This window comes from Alosa sapidissima, chromosome 11, assembly GCF_018492685.1.
Source record: "Alosa sapidissima isolate fAloSap1 chromosome 11, fAloSap1.pri, whole genome shotgun sequence".
NCBI classification, from domain to species: Eukaryota; Metazoa; Chordata; class Actinopteri; order Clupeiformes; family Clupeidae; genus Alosa; species Alosa sapidissima.
In genome coordinates this window covers 11,439,482-11,457,246 of record NC_055967.1, presented here as the reverse complement: position 1 = coordinate 11,457,246, position 17,765 = coordinate 11,439,482, and the positions used below count along the sequence as shown (strand labels likewise).

The following is a 17,765-nucleotide window of genomic DNA, read 5'->3' as shown; positions in this document are numbered from 1 at the left end:
ACACTGCTATTATTCTGCACACAACTGTACATATATATTTTCTACCTTCCTTTGACGTCAATTTAGTGTCTCCCGTCTGTGTGTCACCGTCATTGTTAAAGGATGTTTTTGAATAGATCCAGTGACATTTCCTCAGATTGTTGTGGGGATAACTACTGGCTTTTCAGTCAGGGAGACTGTGCAGTCTGGGCGCGATGAAGTCAGCTTCATATCGTCACATCGTTGCCTTTTGTGAGTAGGCTACTGACAACCCCCACTGTTTACGGCTACTGCCGCTTCTGTAAAATGTTCACTCACAATGAAACATTTCTTATTAGATGAAAAGAATAGAAGCCCTTGTTACCCAAGGTCCATGCACGCTTGGACATTCCTTTTTCTCTTCCCTATAAACTGTATGTCTGGCCCACATGTTCTTTTATTTTGGTGTGTGTTCTGTAAAAGCACAGTAAGTGTAGAAAGTCAGGTTTGAAGCAAACTCAGGGAGTCAGACATTCACCCCTTGAGATATTTTGCAGGGTGCCCAATTCCACTTAAGATTAAAATCAACACTATCTCTCTCTTTCTCTTCTCTCTCACTTGCTCTCATTCTCTCTCTCTCTCTCTCTCTCTCTCTGTCTCTCTCTCTCTGGGAATCATAAGACACATTAGCTGGGGAAAAAAAGCTCTACCAGGAACATCTGCCAACCGTTCCCTGGCAACAGGATGCCCCATGCACTGCGCTGAGTCACTGATCATGCCCACGGGGAGCCAGTTTCCCCTAGTTCTCAACACAAGCACCATGGTTTATAGGACAACAGTGGCAAATTATTTGTTTTGAAAACTTTCACATTTATTTAAGGTAGTTACATGTACAATGTATTTTGAGTAAACCTGTGTTAGCTTGGCTTGTATTTCATGTATTCTTAATGTCATATCAGTAAAGACAAATAATGGTTAAATTCCATTCTTTTCTTTTTTTTATTATTTCCAGAAGATATTCCCCTATGTCTTTGCAACATTGTTACACATAGTTTATGTGGCTAGTGCAGTTTTGGCAGTTGCAGGCCAAAATTGATAAATGTTTCTTTTTTGTTGTGACTGACCTCTTGGTGTTCACTCATGTATAAAGCAGAACAATCTGTATTTGTATTTGTACATGTACAGTACACAGTTGGTTAGGATACAAAGCTTGTTTTAAATGCAGCCATGCATTTCATGGGTCCCATCATCAGACAAGTTCTCTTCAAATCGTGGTGAGTCTATTTACATTTTTTAGGATATGGGATGTTATAGCTTGCTATGTTCAATTCAGAGCGGTGTTTGAGTCCCTGGTCATCGATAATGGGTGGTCATATTTTTCTTTAAAAGTTGTTTTTCTTTTCTTGAAAAACATTATGAATTTTAATGGTGTAGAAGCAACTTGCCTAAACATGGGAAATGTTCACGTCTATCAACATATTCTCACTTTACAGAACATGACAGCCGGACCATTTTTTAATTATTATTATTGTTACAGCTTTAGAAGTCAAATTGTCGGGACAGGAAACACACATTATTTATCCACCAACTTTCCATGTTGTAACTGTAGAGTCCTTTGTACTTGAAAGATAAAGTTCAAGGGCAGATTTCAGTGTGGCAGAATGCCTGTTTCCTCTGGCATGTTTTAAACTTTTAATTGAAAGGTCGAGTTGGTTACGGAAAGGCCATGCCTTTGTAGATAGCCGGACTGCCCTCGGTCAACAGATGAATCACTGTTTTGCAGTAAAGGTTCAGTGTCACCACTTCCCCCCGTTTTGGACACCAATATATTGTCTGAGAACCTTTGGCTGTTTTTGAGTTTGCATACTTCTCAGTCTTGGATACAAAAAAACTAAGAGAACATATTGTGTAAGTTTTCATTGTCTCATAGTTGTAGGCAAATCTCAGTCAAAGATATAACTGCTAACAACCACAATATTACACCAGCCATCAGTGGTACTTCAGTATAGGTTAAATGGAAGTGAAATTACAGTAGATTTGTGTTTTTGTGACATGCAACATATGAGATTGAGCTGCTGTAATTCTGAGTATGCAGGTTTCTCCTCCTCCTGCATGTTCTGTGTGTGAAGTTTTTCTGAACCCCTCTAACACCCTTGGCTTTGGTTAATGAGTAACAGGCTGTCTCTGCAACCCCCTCTCCCCTCTATAAATGCAAGACTCATCCTGAGGCCCCCCAGTCAGGACTCAGAATGGCCACCTCAGGGATTAGGTTCATTGCTGCTGTTCTCTGCATGTCCTTATGTCTCCTCGGCATCACTGCTCTTCTGCCAGGTAAAGCAAACAGCAGAGTGCGAGAGTATGATATTTTCTAAAGGTGCTACAGGCAAGATAACTTACCGTTTTTGGCGGCGTCTCCTCTGCAGGTCCTAAATGTGGTTTTCCTCAAGTGAAGAGCCTGCTCGACAGCTCGTTAAGAATCGTTGGAGGAACAGAAGCTTTGCATGGATCCCATCCTTGGCTGGCATGTAATCTTTTAACTGACATAAGTATAGCACCAGACACCCTCATTAACAGCCCCAAGGGTGCATTTACCAGACACGCACTGGCTTCTAATTTCAGGCATATTAAGTGGCCGAGATAATACAGAGCAAGCCAGGCAAATAATTTACCTCCAAAAACTGTCTGGTGGTCGATTATGTTGTTTGTTCTTATTTGTTGTATTGTTAGCAATTTCATAGTCTTTTTGTCATATCTTTTTCATTTCTTTTATCACATTCCATGTTCTGAAGATACATAGATTTGACTATTATGTGGGTGTCATGATGTGTTCTTTGTTCTGGCTTTCAGGTATCTTTAAGGTCTAAGGGCTTGCATTTCTGTGGGGCGTCCATCCTCACGGACCGCTGGCTATTAACAGCTGCCCACTGCCTCTACAGCGTGTCAGAGTAGGTTGATGTCATGATATACTCATGATTATCTTTAACACTATCTTTTTGTTTACCACAATGCTGACAGGATGGTGTGGGTGTTGATCTGTGATGATGTGATGTTGACACGCACTTCCTGTTATTGAATAGCTTCTTTTAGAAGTATATTACCAGTATGCTTTTTTAACCTAATGGGACCTGAACATCCTGATGATCTGAACCTGCTGTAACCAACAATTACCTTGTTCGTTTTGTATTCTAACGAGTCTATGATGCTGATTTCAGCGATATTCTTCAAAATGTCAGCGCTGTGATTGGGGAGCATGATCAGAGGGTGGCGGATAGAGGGGAACAGATGTTCAGACTCAAAACCATCAGAATCCATGAAAAGTACCAGCCCATCTCTCCAATGAACTATGACATTGCCCTGTTGGAAGTGGATGGATTAATTCAGTTTGGTATGTTTGCCTAAAAACTAAAGTAGTCAATCATAGTGATGTCCTACTGTTGCAGTATTTACATTTCTTTCAATGGCTTTGCAGACGAACATGTTCAGCCATTGTGCTTACCTCTGCCCAGTGAGAAGTTCCCAGCCAGCACCAGCTGCATCGTTGGCGGATGGGGCCGCATTAGAGAGCGTATGTATGAACATGAAAGCATATCTCCTCCAGAAATGAAATTTCACATTTCATTTCTGTATTAATGTTCCAAAAATAACCTTCCCATGTAGGTGGCCGTCTTCCAGCTGTTCTCCGTGAAGTGATGCTTGACCTTGTGGAGCCAGGCCGTTGCAGGCAGGCCCTCCGCACACTAAGGCCCAGGCTGCTGCCACTCACTGTGGTGTGTGCTGGACCAGAGGGAGGAGGTCGAGATGCTTGCCAGGTATAGTAGGGCTTCACTTGTCTCAGATTAAAGCAAAGATGATGGATTTCTTCAACTCTATTGTGCATGGGAAAGAGGAGAGAGAGACACACCCTTAACAAGAAATCAGAGGTGGAGCACTCAGTGAGAAGCTCAGGGTTTTCTTGCTTAAATGTGTTTTTTCCCCCCCTGCTATATTCAGGGAGACTCTGGGAGTCCCTTGATCTGCCCCAGAGAGGACGGGCACTGGGCTGTAGTCGGGGTGACCTCATGGGGTAAAGGGTGTGGACGCAGCTGGGTTGACAACTTGCTCAAGCCCCCAAACAAGAGAGGATCACCTGGAGTGTTCACTGATGTCAAAGTGTTCTTGTCATGGATCAAGAGAATCCTTAAAGGTTTATGCTTTATAAAAAACCTCACAAAACTCACAAAATATTTACTGCTTTATAAAACTCATTTGTTTTAAAAACACACTGTTCAATAAGTCTTGTGTAACATCTTACATTTAATGTCTTTTATTTCTAGAAACACGTGTCAAATCAGTGTCCCCTCCAAGTAAGTGGGCCTTGAATAGGTTTTACAATCAACCTACAGATTCTCGCTTTTGAAAATGAGTGGTTAAATGTCTCTGCTTGCATGTGTTTGCTACAGGGTTGTGTCATGTGATTGATGGGCCTTTGACTGAAAATCAAGGTGTAATTAACAATCCAGATAAGCCTGCCAACAATTATGCAAACAATGAGTGAGTCATTTTCAGCTTTTGTTTTTGTTTCTGTTCTAATGTCAGAGAGTACATCATACATTTTTTTTATTAACATACTCTCACCTCTTCCATTCTTAGAATATGTTCATGGTCCATCAGTGTTGCTGCTGGAAGTCACATTCTGCTGGAGTTCTTGGAGTTTGACTTAGAGAATGACACTCTCTGTCACAGTGATCAGGTCACAGTGTTTGGCGGTGCCAACAGGGTCATTGGTGAGGGACTGAATACCAAACTGACGTTAGACCACACCTTTTCCTCTTGGCTCTGACCTATAAACACAATAGACATATTAACAGTGGTTTGGAGTTGTTGAAACCAGGGCCTTTGTAGAGCCACTAATTTCCTGTGAATGATGTGCCTTTTTTTCTCTAGGCAAGTTCTGTGGGAGCCATCTCCCCGAGCCTGTGCTGATCACCTCCAGCAGTGCTGCCATACAGTTTGTGTCTGATGCCAGTGGCACAAGAGCTGGCTTTTCCATCCAATACAAAACTGTGGCTGAAGATTTTCAACTTGGTGAGTTCTAGTGCCTTACAGCAAGGGGTTAGGGAGTAGCAATTTAGAAATAGATTTGTTCTGTTGTATTGTACTAACCATTCTTTTTTCAGTCAATCTCTGTAGTAAGGGCCTAAAAAAGAGCGGTTAGTCCAAAACAACACAACAAATCTATTCTAATTTTTTCTCTGACATTTGCTGCTAAACCGGTTTACTAAGCAAAACAAGACCTGTTGAGCAACACTGTGGACTGACCTGAAAAAGACCAAAGACCAATTCCAGGAAAGTTCTTTACATTCTCAGGAGAATGCAATATGTGGACACAGTCTTCAAAATATGACTCTTGAAAACATATCTATCTAGAGAGTAGGGCTGTCAAAATAACTGATTAATTTCGATTAATTCATTTGAGAAAAAATAACTGATTAAAAAAATGAGTGCAGATTAATCGATTCCGTATGACCTTTGACCCCGAGCCATTCTAGTCTGTAAAAATTAGACTGTAAAATGAAGGAGAGAGAAGAAATCGTGCTGCCTGGATCATTGATTGGAACATTTTCTTTTAAAAAACGGCCTGATGGTGTTGATAAAAAATAAAGTGTTGAAAATAAAGTCCTCTGCAATGAAATGCCTTGTATGTGAAAAAAAAAACCTCTTCCCGAAGCACTTTTGAATTTATTTCCTCAGCATATTAGGTCATATCATAGATTATTATGGCAATTATTTGAACAGTGAAAATAATAATAAAAGAGTTTTTGAACTTTAATGTCACTAATGCTGATTATTCAATGATTCATTTGAATTTAAATATTTAAAATACTTTCACAGCAAAAATTATATATGCGATTAATTTAGATTAATTCATCACAGAGTATGTAATTAATTAGATTCATTTTTTTAATCGATTGACAGCCCTACTAGAGAGTATATTTTATTCTTGAAAATGAGCTATGTGTAAACTATGAGGCAACCAACAAGCCATAATTTGGGCAGATGTACCTGCAGAGATAAATAAAAGGCAGTGTTCTTTATCAGGCACACAACAGGGGAGATTGCACTGACAACTGGTTTGGGTTGTCATTGCATCACCCTGCTTGACAGGTTGTGTTTAAGCCCTTGAGCCAAAGAGGAGGACTCCCTGTCCTCCCTGTTTAAATCCTCGCCACGCTCAGCGCCCCCCTCCTGTGGTGCTGTCGTCAGGCAGGGCCCTGGCACGGGCGCTCTCAGGGGGCACGGGTGCCATAGAAACATGGTGAGCAGACCACACACAGAGGTGGAGTGATGGAGTAATGAGAGTGAGGTGGGTGGGGATTGAAGCACACCGCACTTCAGGTGACCCTAGGGCGGAACGGAAACCAGAGACGGGGACGGCTTCACCCCAGAGACGCGCGCGGTGGGTGCGACGGGTGATGGTGTTGAAGACCAGGCAGGCGCTGCCGGGCGGGGGGGGGAAAGAGACACGTTGCATGGCACCACCAATAGGACTCAGTCAGCACGCTAAGCACTCATCCTTTGTTGTTTGGGCCTTGCGCAGCAGGGCCAGGATGTGGCACGGTGGCGTTGTTCCAGGCACAGGAGGCCATCCGAAGTCCCCGCTACCCAGAGGCCTACGGTAACAATGCGGACTGCCGCTGGGTCATCCACGCCCCCAAGGGACATGTCGTCAAGGTGAGCTTGGTGGCATCTCCTCCTCTCTCTCTCTCTCAACAGAATCATGAATACATGCATGGCTCCTTGAATATGCAGTAAGAGTTGACTCTCAGCTGTGACTCCAGATCGGTTTTCTCAGCTAGAAGGGAAAGTGACTCTTAGTCTTTCACAACAGCACCCAGCATGTTATGACCTGAGTTTTATAATCATGATAAGTGAAATAATTATCATAATTATGCACGGTGTGTGATATGAGCTATGTGTACTTGACCTGATGGGAACCAGAGGGTGAGTGGCTGCCTGAATTGATGTCTGTAATGTATTTTTTCAGCTCGACTTCCACGATTTTGACTTGGAGCAGTCGGAGCATTGCCAATATGACTCCCTGAAAATATTGGGAGATATTGATGGAAAACAAGAAATTGGTAAGAGAAAGTGCTCCCTTGGATTGACTGATCATTCACACAATATGTTTGTGTATTTGACTTTTAAAAAGTCAATAATGAGTCAGTTACATGAATAAAGCTGCTAAACTGCCTTGCTTATGGATAGACACACACACAAACCATGGCTAAATATTTGTCTCTGTGATGACACATGCCTTTGAAGCCATGGTGAAAAACTGATATTTCACTGAAAGCCTTTTTAACCAGATTATTCTTGCATGCAATATTCAATTCTCTCTGTCAACTCTGGCTGTGCCGTTTTATTTGTATAGCGCATTTCTTACACAAGGCAATTCAATCTGCTTTACACAGACAGAAACAAAGAATAGCAAACAGTAACATCATAAAAGTCATAAAATACATCATTAGAAGTCATAAAAAACGGAGTGCATCTGATTAAGTATGTGCATTTGTGCATGATCTGTGTTGTAGCTAAACACTGCTTCACCGTATTTGGTTCAGACGCAGGGTTTTGACAACAACTGTTTCTCCTGAGATCTGACAGGTCTGGTAGGTATGTACTGTAGTGCTGAAACATGTCTGATGGGTCCCAAACCATTCAGCGATTTGTAAACATGCAGCAATACCTTAAAATCAATCCTTTTCATCACTGGAAGCCAGTGCAGGATTGGAGTGATGTGGTCAGTTCTTTTGGTTTTCGTGAGAACTCGCACTGCTGTATTTTGTGTCACTTCAAGGTGGTATGATGCATTTTTGAATGCATTTTATTTGTGTCAATACCACCTATTAAATATGAAATATGAAGTATTAAATATTGTCCCAATTGTGTGACAGGTACATGACTGTGCAACAGGAAGTCCTACAGGCCACGATGAACACGTTACATTTTATTTTTCTCAAAAATGTTACATCCGCTGTTTCTGTTCCTGCATATATTAAAGTCTAAATGGCTGGTTAAATTACAAATCACTTGATTTGATTTGCCTCGTCTTGTCTTTATGCTGATGACTCCTCCATCTGTTTTGTCTTGGTTTAAATCTGCTCCCTCTCCTCTTTAAGTGGTGCTTTGTGGTGGGACTGTACCTCCGCCAGTCCTGAGCTATGACAGCATGATGGTACTCCACCTCATCTCTGACAGCAGCATAACAGCCCGTGGATTCCATGCCACACCGACGTTCATCAAACTATCAGGTCTTAACATACAGAGCATGCACAAACAACCAAACCTTACACCATCCATCATCATAGAACAGCTGTCGTTTATTGGGCACTAAGCTATTTATTTCATTTCACCCATTGTATGGCGGCAGTATACCTGGTCAATGCTTCATTTATACACTTTAGAATGAGAGTCCCCAAGCAGTGTATATCCAATATTCCTCTCTTTGTTTGTCTCTATCATGGAGACATCTATATTGTGTCTGTGATCTTTCCAGTGGTGTCTGTTTACCCATCATAGACCTCCCTATTTGCCAACAGATCTCCAGGAAGTGGGGTCAAGAGAACTGGAGGACGAATCAGATGGCGCCCCAACCCACTCTCGCTATACACAGACAGGTTTGTCCAGTGATTCAAGCTTTGTCATTATTGTCTTTATTTGTTTTGCTAACAAGTTGTTTTACATAAACATCCTTTTATACAGACCTCTGGCAGAGTATGTGGTATTTATCAGATATGTTTCAAAGATATGAACTCGGGCCATGGTTGTTATGGCCTCATGAACACAAACAGCATTAAAAAAGGGAACTGTGACATTTTCTTCACTGTGTGTCCTCACTGGTTTCCTGTGGCTTGTGGTATGCTACTCAGATACCATGCCCACTTATCTTTGTCTTCTTATGGGTTGCCAGGTTTATGTGGAATGCCACACTCTCTTGCTGGCTCAGAGCAGGGAGGACTGGAAGAGGGAGAGGGCACCTCACTGCAGCACTGGCCCTGGGACGCCCGACTCCATCTGGACACTGAGGTCATCTGTTTGGGTGCCATCATCCAGCCTGACTGGATCCTCACAGCTGCCCACTGTGTCCATGGCCTGTGAGTGTCTCTATACAGTATTCATAAAAAATATTTGTTTACATTTTATTTGTTGCTTTTTGTTTATAAGATACTTTTATTTGATGTTATTTCAATGCAGGGATGAGGAAATACCTGCTTTGACTGTGGAGACTGGTGACCCAGACAGCCAAGTATGACATACAAATATATGTGTTATGTGTATTTATGTATGTGTTTATGTGTATGTACTGTATATCTACATGCTGAGTGGGTGGGTGTGCATCAGTATATTTGTTCTCATGCATGTATCCACAGTAAATACACTTTTCATCTTAATAACCCATTTTCATTCTCCCCCTGTTCTTTTAGAGTCGGAGGGTGAGGAAAGTACTCGTTCACCCCCAGTATAACTCCTTCTCTCTGGACTCTGATGTAGCTCTCCTGCACTTGGACTCTGACATCGCACTCACTAACCACACACAGCTTGTATGCCTGCCCACCCACCCACAGGAGGGCTCATTCACTCTCGACTGCAAAGTTTCCTTGGAAAACAGACGTGTTGGTAAGCATCCATACTGTAGATGAGCACTGCTGTTTATCACGTAAATTACAGTATGTTTATTGAGAGGAAAAAAACAGTCACCTGCACGGGTCGAAATATGCTATCCCTGGTCTTTGCTGCTAAATATAAACTATTATATTTTCTGCCTATTAGTACAAAGTAAGATGTTATGATATGAAGTTTACATTCCTTTGTAAAGAATGGTGGATGTTTCTGGTGTTTAGCATATTCAACTTGCATGACAAGGCCCTTGGGAAAAGAGCACTCGCTGGTATTTTGCTTGTGTGTGGTAATGCCAGAGGTACTACACAGAACCGTACAGTCTGTTTTTATGCAGCTTACACCCACATTCATCTGTGGTGGGCTTTAATCGGCAGGCACCCTAAGGAACAACGCTTCCCAGTCGGTAGAGGTGGAACATGCAGCTTGTGAACACTACTATCCTGGCAGGCTGACGGACACAATGCTATGTGCTGAGCACAAAGAGCTGAATCGTTATGGTTCCTGCATGGTAAAAAAACTGCTTACAGTCAACTCTGAAGTGCAGCATCACTGAGAATGGGAGAACCAAACACCACACACTGACTAGTCTCTGTATTTTCTTTCACTTGTGACACAGTTCCCCCTAGTGGGGGAAATATGACACAGCTGATATTTGGCATGATCTGGAATTCTAGCCACACGTTCCAAGCAGGAACACCTGAGTTGTTATACTCTACAGTGTGCAAACAGCAGGGCAAACCAGGGAATACCTCTCATGCAGCAAAGAGATTCACAGATGCTTACAGTGAATGAACATAAATGAATTAAAAAATAACTGGAATTATGCATTGCAATTCTCTCGGATTCTTTAGGGCCATGCTGGAGCCCCCTTGGTATGCCGAACAAACAACTCCAATTTCTTTGTCCAAGGAGTGGCCAGCTGGAGAGAGGGGTGCGGAAAGTTTCCCAGGCCTGCGGTTTATTCCTCCGTGCTGCCTGTCATGGACTGGATTCTGGAGCAGCTTGATGGTGAGTTACAGCTGGACGACTCCACGAAGCAGCTTGATAGGCCAGCTCGCTGCCTTGCTCTCCTCCAGACTGTTCTTACCCCTCCCCAGAGCAGATTTTTAAATATATCTACTGCGAGTGGAATCCAGAGGAAAAGTCAGTCAGCAGAATGCTCTGTAAAATTCAGTAGGCTAACGCAACAATTGGAACTTCTCCACTTTTAAAGTGGGAGGTTTTGGAATTTCACTTTACATCAATTAAGTTTTGATAAAAACGAAAAACCTAAGCTACTTTGCCTAAATTATAATTTATATTCTTTATACAGGTTTATACAGATGACTGTGTATATGATTGCTTTTTCATATAATGCAGCTTTTCCCACTTGCTAAGTTAAACACCTGCATTGCCATGTTATTAAATCTAATGGCAGTATCTTATATTCTGCACAGCGACTTTGGATTCAGCCCTTGAGGAATACCAAGACGAAAAGGATTTTAGGACCGAGTCATCTGAGGACTTTTATTGAATCATGTCAACTGCATGTTATCATCACCACCCACCATACACAGCTTGGTGCTATTAAAACATGATCAGTATTTATGTTATTGCAACGTTTCTTCTTAGAATTATTTATTTTTATGTGCTATGTAGAGAAATATTATTGTATTATCAAGGACATTGTTTTGTTTATCAATGTAGGCCTATTGTAGTAGGCCTATTATTGCATTCACCCAAGTGTACTTTCAGCCAGTTGTACTCAAGGGCGTAGGTTTGGTCTCAGCTTTGGTGGGGACACATCCACAACTCCTGTTGTCACGAAACCAACATTATTGTTTCAATACAAGTGAAGTGAAGCAAGTGAAGAATCTCGCAAGGGAAGAATCTTGATTTCGATACTATTGCGATTTTTTTTCAATTTGATTTGGTTTGTGTGATTTGTGAGATCATTTACATCAGTGGCAATCATAGAATTTGATTGACCCTACACACACACACACACAGAAAGTGATGGTTGTAGGCTAGGTTTCTTTTTCATATTTTGGAATTCATATAAACTATACATTTATATTGATAATTATTCATAGTATTTTATGATCTGTATGATTACTAATAGCTAAACATATTTAGTAATTTGATTAGGCTACATCATATCGATATTTAAATTATTAAGCTACACTTGTCTATATCATCACATTTGGTGTGTAAATCTAATTTAGTGCCTGCCACTTTAAGAGGAACGTGAATGCTGAAAAATAATTTCGCAAGTGCAAGGATAATGTGGATTCAATGTTTGCTATGTCATTAGATAAAATAAATGTAAAAAAAACCCCAACTAGTCAAAGAAAATCTTTCTGGGATGAGATCATAGAAGAGATAAGTGTCTCGCAATGTTAATTTCTATGAGTATGGAAATGCACCAGTTTATCTTTTATTTCTTTGCATTGTGCAGGCTACATTCACAAATACATTAGCCTACATAAACAGAATATAGGAACAGGAAAATGTCTGTGACAATATCCTGGGTAATATCCTAACAGCTAGTGCTATTTTACACAGTAAAATCCGCATTTGAAAGCCTGATCACCAGTTGCCAGTTTGTATGGCTAACTATTTGGCCTAGACTGCAATGAAAAAGCTTCGTATTTTTGGGTGGCAAAGCTGATCTACAAACCACAAAAAGGGGCAAACATGTACATGCTGAAGGGCAAGGGGAATATCACAATGTTTTACTCTGGCCTTTTTTGGGATAGGCTATGTATTGGCAGACAGCCCTAACTTACCGTTGTCGTTGACACACCCATAGACACACCCGCTCGCGTAGCCTGCTTTGACACTCTCCGTGCGTGTAGGCCTGTAGCGTGCATGTCAGATAACACTTCCCCCTCCCCCTCTGTTTTTCAACAAATCATATGACGACGTTTCTTGTACTGTTGTGCTGGCTGTCGGAATGATCAGCTGCACAAATAAGTTCGCTAAAATATTGGTGGAGACAATTTTGTCATCTTAAAATATTGATTAGGACTAGTCCTTAGCGTCCCACCCTAAATCTACGCCCATGGTTGTACTTATGTCGGCTATGGAAATAAAAGTTTTACGACGTGTTATTAATGGTGGTGCAGTGTTATAAATTAGGCTACATCTAGTCTCACCAAAATAACAATATTACCATCTAATGAAATACTTGTAGAATAATTTCGCGCAGAGTTTAACATGTGACCAATTAACAAAGCATAGCGCACGGGAACAGAATAGCCTACTTCGCGCCGCTGTGATCTGAGAATGGGGTGATTGCAGACCACTTCTCCACACGCATGTTCAGCCACACATACGCAGTCATGTCATGTTGTTATGGAAACTGCTTCCAACTCCAATTGGTTTCTTTATACAATCCCGCCTCCTCCGTCAGACGCTCCTCCTCTAGGACGGCCCTTGAGCAAAGGTGCATGCTTTCTCTCAATGTGTGACCTATGCACACAGAACCAACAACAGGCTACTGAGGGTAACCCGGGGCAGTGTGACAGAACAGCAATTATGGAAGACTATCTGGTAATTTACTTTTATGATTTACGAAAATATGGATGATTACTTTCAGATGTTTGTAACAAACCAAGAGGCTCAAGATACTACTGATGTTTCTACTGAAGGTTCGATATCATAGTCATACATACCACTTCACAGTTCACACCTTTGAGGAATGGAATGTCACTGCAGGATTTTACATGCTACTTAAATATGTTTAAAGTATCAGATTATGTTTTGTTAAATTGATAGTACCTTTAGATTAGTAGCATAGTGTCTGTATACCAAACAGATATCATGTCAAAGCTGAGCAGAACAGGTGGCATGCCAAGTAGGACATGATTATGCTTTGGGTGTTTGGACTTTATTGCTTATCTACCTGTCGTTTTATATCCAGGCCACTGATATGCTTATATGTTAATATGCTGCATTTCTTATTTTATTACTTTACTAATGAATGCATGAATACAATGAATAAATAATACAAATTATTAACTAATTGTCGATCCTGGTTCTGTTTAGACTGTGCCTATACTGGTGGCAATGTCTGTCCTGGCTTTTACCCTATATTACCTCATGTCAAAAAATGGTGGAGAGAAATCCTCACAGGCTCCCAAAACTCTCCTGGACTCAACAATTAAATACTCCCTGCCCCTCACGGAGAAGGAGGTCTGTTATCTTCATCCAATGCTCTGTCATTGAAACCGTGCCAGAAGAACATATTTTCACCTTGACCAGTAAAAACATGACTAATGGGACTGAACTTATTTGCCTCCCTACTCCACAGGACATCAGCCATGATACCAAGCGCCTCCGCTTTGGCCTTCCATCTCCCTCCCATGTCCTTGGCCTTCCAGTGGGTACGGTGCAGCCTTTCCTTTTTATCAGGGCCCATATAAGCCACATGGTTTTCATAACCATTTGAACAAAGAATTGGTCCATTGTGAGATAAACGTCTAATGAACTGTCCACGGTCAATTTCAGGTCAGCATGTTTATCTCTCTGCAAAAGTCAATGGCAGCCTTGTGATCCGTGCTTATACCCCAGTTTCAAGTGATGAGGACAAGGGCTTTGTTGACCTGGTTGTGAAGGTAATGTTTGTACCTGTCAAACATGACAATTAAGTCTAATGTAATATAAAATTATTTATTGTAATGGTAAATTGTGATATATGGTATACTTTATATACTGGTGCAATGAGGATTAATGAATTTAAGTCAATTATGCACTAGATAGACAGTGCCTTTGTGAAGCACAGATGGTTCTCTTCAGGTATATCACAAAAATACCCATCCAAACTACCCTGATGGGGGTAAGATGTCTCAGTACCTCAATAACATGGGCATTGGAGACGCTATTGATTTCAGAGGGCCTAATGGACTGCTAGTCTACAAGGGAAATGGTAAGAAAATGTTTGCTTATTATATAAATATGAAGAATGTTGTTCTTTAGAATTTTCCCTTTTTCCAAAGATTAAGTTATGTTAAATGGCATCCACTAGATGTCAGTGTTGTTCATTGGGACAAACCCTATGCTGTTCTGAAAGATAAAATGTCACTATTGGAAAAAGTTTTGTGTAAGATCAGTGTTTGCCTAATTTTGAATTTTGATCATTATTAAGGAACATTTGCAATCCGTCCTGATAAAAAATCTGAGGCCAAAGTCAGGAAGTTTAAACATGTGGGAATGATTGCCGGTGGAACAGGTGAGATTTCAGACTGGACATCTTTCAGTTTACTTATTTCTTCACCATACTAACAGTGTATTCAATGGACAGCTAGTAGACTGAAATTAACTGATTAACCATTACTTCAAGACCAAACATTTTCCCTGGCTACTTAATTGTTTTTTTTTTTTAATGTGGATTTTCTTGTTTATGTCCTCTGTTTTTAACAGTGGTAGTGGTTGCAATGGTGGTGATAGTGGTTGCAACTAAGATTAATACATTCATTGTCATCACTCTCCCCTTATTTAAATAAAGACTATTATGGTGCTCCTCCTCTTATTCCTCTTAGTAGTAGTACTGGTGGTGGTAGCAGTGGTAGTGAAACTTGTAGTACTGTCAGTAGTGGTATTTGCTGCTTTATTATTTACTTTATTATTTATTAAGATTTTCTTTTCCAGGTATTACCCCAATGCTCCAGCTGATTAGATGCATCACATCGAACCCTACCGACAACACCAAGTGCTCTCTTTTATTTGCCAACCAGGTAAAACCCTCACCACACAGAAATGAATGCTGATTTTGCATCATTCAGTTTGGCCACATGTGTAGAACAATCTGATTAAAGCACCAATCTGATCAGAATACAGACGCCAAATGAACTAGTAAATATTCCATGATAACATTCAGCAATCATGGCAAACTCCAACTAAAATCGAAAAACTGGTTACATGACAGATGGATTCAGATTGAAAAAGAATACTCCACATTATTAACTTGTTATTTCAATCCGATAAAACTATTTACTTTAGATTTTTTAATCGGAGTAGAGTATAATGAAACTGAAATATTTTGTTTTTTTGTTTGTTACTGCAAATGAGGTAGTCCAATGTAATTTAACAAACATCCCACTCTCTTGCAGACAGAGAAAGACATCTTGTTGAGAGAGGAGTTGGATGAGGTTCGGTCAAGTCACCCAGAGCAGTTCAAACTGTGGTACACCCTGGATAAGCCACCACAGGGTAAGGGTGACCTCACATTTTCAGCACTTTAAAAAGGCAGATCATTCAACCTCACTCTGTGTTTAGATTTGGTGCCCAATGCCTTCCAAAGGCGTCTACTTCCTGGAGACATATTAAGGATACATAGAATGTAATTATGGAGTATAATTGGATATTGCTCATGTCTGCAATACCTCATGTTGAATTTGTGTCATTTCAGGAAAGCTCTAGAAGCTAACGGTTCCCATAGACATAGCTAGGTCATTAGCCTGTACTTGTGATGCTTGTGAAAGGAGATGTTTAGAGACTTATCTACGGTAATTCTCCCCTCGACAGGATGGGCGTACAGCTCAGGATTTGTAAGCACTGAGATGATTAAAGACCACCTCCCTGCACCAGCGGATGATGTGCTCATTGTGATGTGCGGCCCACCACCAATGATCCAGTACGCCTGCCTGCCAAATCTCACCAAACTGGGCCACACGTCAGAGAACACCTTTGCCTACTAACAAGTGATGAACACGATGACATTAGTGTAGACCACAAGGCCTCTGAGATTTGATACCATTTCATTGAATAAATGCATTTTTTATTTGTTATATTTACTGTTGTTTGACCTTTACATTATTGTGTCACAGGTGGCACACACTGCACATGCATAAAAAATGTTGGAACACAGGTCATGCATTTACTGCCTGTCCTAACGGTCTCATAACTCTTTCTCTCTTACACACATACACACACACTCTCAATGTTTTTTTCACTGGTTAAGTTAAAAAGTTAAGTTAAATGGAAACTATTTTGATTTATAATGAATAATTATTTATTTATTAACCATTTATTAAACACAGGCTTAGGTGAAAAATGCCACTCTGTTGAAAATAGGTACAAACCATTAGTCTTGTGAAAAGCCCCATTGAGGGTCTGGCGTATTGCCACTTATAGGCCTGGGATATGAAGTAACGTGTTGAGTTGAGATGGATCCGTTTGGACGCAAATATTCTTGAAACGGTTCCAGGGAAGACGGAGGAAAAAAAGATTGGTTTGGTACGAGTGGACTAGGCCTTATTCACAGGAGGACATCCACATGTTTTTTATAAAGAGCTGAACATCATTAGCTGCAGGGGAACATCTCTGCAGGGGTGTCGGGTCTTGTGTGGAGGCGTCTGTGGCCGGTGTGAATTTAGACACCTTATGGCTGTCACCTTATGCCTTTTACCCAAGTGAGAAGTGAACTGACAAGACGATTCCACAAGGAGCACCACTAGGAGACGAGTTCTTCTGACACATCATTAGAGAAGCCTTGACAGTTGATGGTGGTCTTTGTAAGAGAGAAAGAAAGAGAAGGGCCCAGTCTGTGGCTCTTCATGGGAGCGGTGTGTTCCATGAACTGTTAAGGATAGCCAGGTGAGCTTGGCGATGATGGTGAAAACATTATGGCATATAACATTGCAGTGAGTAGCTCAAAGTATCTCATTCATTTCGAGAAATTCTCACTCATCACTACATGTAACTTACAGTTCACAAACATCTGCATGGAGATTTTGGCAAAAACCCTGAGCAACGAAGAATGGTTGGCTTTTACAAACAAAGCAGCTGGAATAGTTAGACTGAGCAGAAAGAGGCACACAACTGTGCTACTGTACTTTGTGCAACTGTCCACAGACTCCATCTTAGGTCCTCATACTCTGACTTCTTGTGAGCAAGGTGTGGTTCAGGCCAGGCTGTGTACAAGCAGGCACTCCTGGAAAGCAGAGAGATAAGGTGCACCCTTTTGCCCTGTAAGACTTGAGCATGCAGGCTTTTCTCTTAAGGTTACCCTCCCCTGTGGACCAACCCAGTTTAGAGGGTTGTCTCTCTTATATACTGAAAAACAAAGATCGATACTGTTTTAGTACATATGCAAAATAAATGGTACCCATTAACACTGCATTGGCATGTTTAAAGCATATGTACTGTACCTGATGAGATGCTGT

General features: G+C 41.1%; 3 protein-coding genes across 8 annotated transcripts in view; 2 read left to right on the top strand and 1 right to left on the bottom strand.

Moving 5' to 3' along the window:
• The first annotated feature begins 1,105 nt into the window (after window positions 1-1,105).
• On the top strand, window positions 1,106-11,554 carry LOC121724510 (ovochymase-2). 3 transcript variants are annotated; one of them, XM_042111115.1, is made up of 22 exons: window positions 1,106-1,232; window positions 2,175-2,289; window positions 2,382-2,479; window positions 2,806-2,903; window positions 3,171-3,343; window positions 3,428-3,523; window positions 3,616-3,767; window positions 3,949-4,141; window positions 4,272-4,301; window positions 4,398-4,488; window positions 4,588-4,721; window positions 4,882-5,022; window positions 6,539-6,669; window positions 6,983-7,076; window positions 8,118-8,249; window positions 8,538-8,615; window positions 8,909-9,092; window positions 9,193-9,244; window positions 9,423-9,615; window positions 9,993-10,126; window positions 10,470-10,626; window positions 11,055-11,554. In XM_042111115.1, the coding sequence occupies exons 2-22, from the start codon at window positions 2,208-2,210 to the stop codon at window positions 11,129-11,131; spliced, it is 2,520 nt and encodes an 839-aa protein (XP_041967049.1). In that variant the 5' UTR covers window positions 1,106-1,232; window positions 2,175-2,207; the 3' UTR covers window positions 11,132-11,554. The 3 variants fall into 3 exon arrangements, with proteins under 3 accessions (XP_041967049.1, XP_041967047.1, XP_041967048.1); XM_042111113.1 differs by having other exon boundaries at window positions 6,536-6,669; XM_042111114.1 differs by lacking the exon at window positions 1,106-1,232 and having other exon boundaries at window positions 2,156-2,289; window positions 6,536-6,669.
• Window positions 11,555-12,128: 574 nt separating this feature from the next.
• Window positions 12,129-16,390, top strand: LOC121723711 (NADH-cytochrome b5 reductase 2). 2 transcript variants are annotated; one of them, XM_042109685.1, is made up of 9 exons: window positions 12,129-13,250; window positions 13,648-13,794; window positions 13,913-13,985; window positions 14,110-14,216; window positions 14,398-14,527; window positions 14,747-14,830; window positions 15,250-15,335; window positions 15,711-15,810; window positions 16,126-16,390. In XM_042109685.1, the coding sequence occupies exons 1-9, from the start codon at window positions 13,236-13,238 to the stop codon at window positions 16,296-16,298; spliced, it is 915 nt and encodes a 304-aa protein (XP_041965619.1). In that variant the 5' UTR covers window positions 12,129-13,235; the 3' UTR covers window positions 16,299-16,390. The 2 variants fall into 2 exon arrangements, with proteins under 2 accessions (XP_041965619.1, XP_041965618.1); XM_042109684.1 differs by having other exon boundaries at window positions 12,130-13,152.
• Window positions 16,352-17,765, bottom strand: part of ppfibp2b (PPFIA binding protein 2b) — a 50,196-nt gene continuing 48,782 nt past the window's right edge. For 2 of the 3 annotated variants that reach the window (XM_042109672.1, XM_042109674.1), the window contains one exon: window positions 16,352-17,533. In XM_042109672.1, coding sequence (XP_041965606.1) covers window positions 17,504-17,533 — 30 coding nt within the window. In that variant the 3' untranslated portion in view covers window positions 16,352-17,503. Of the gene's footprint in view, window positions 17,656-17,765 lie in introns of all 3 variants that reach the window. The other variant, XM_042109673.1, reaches the window with a different exon arrangement.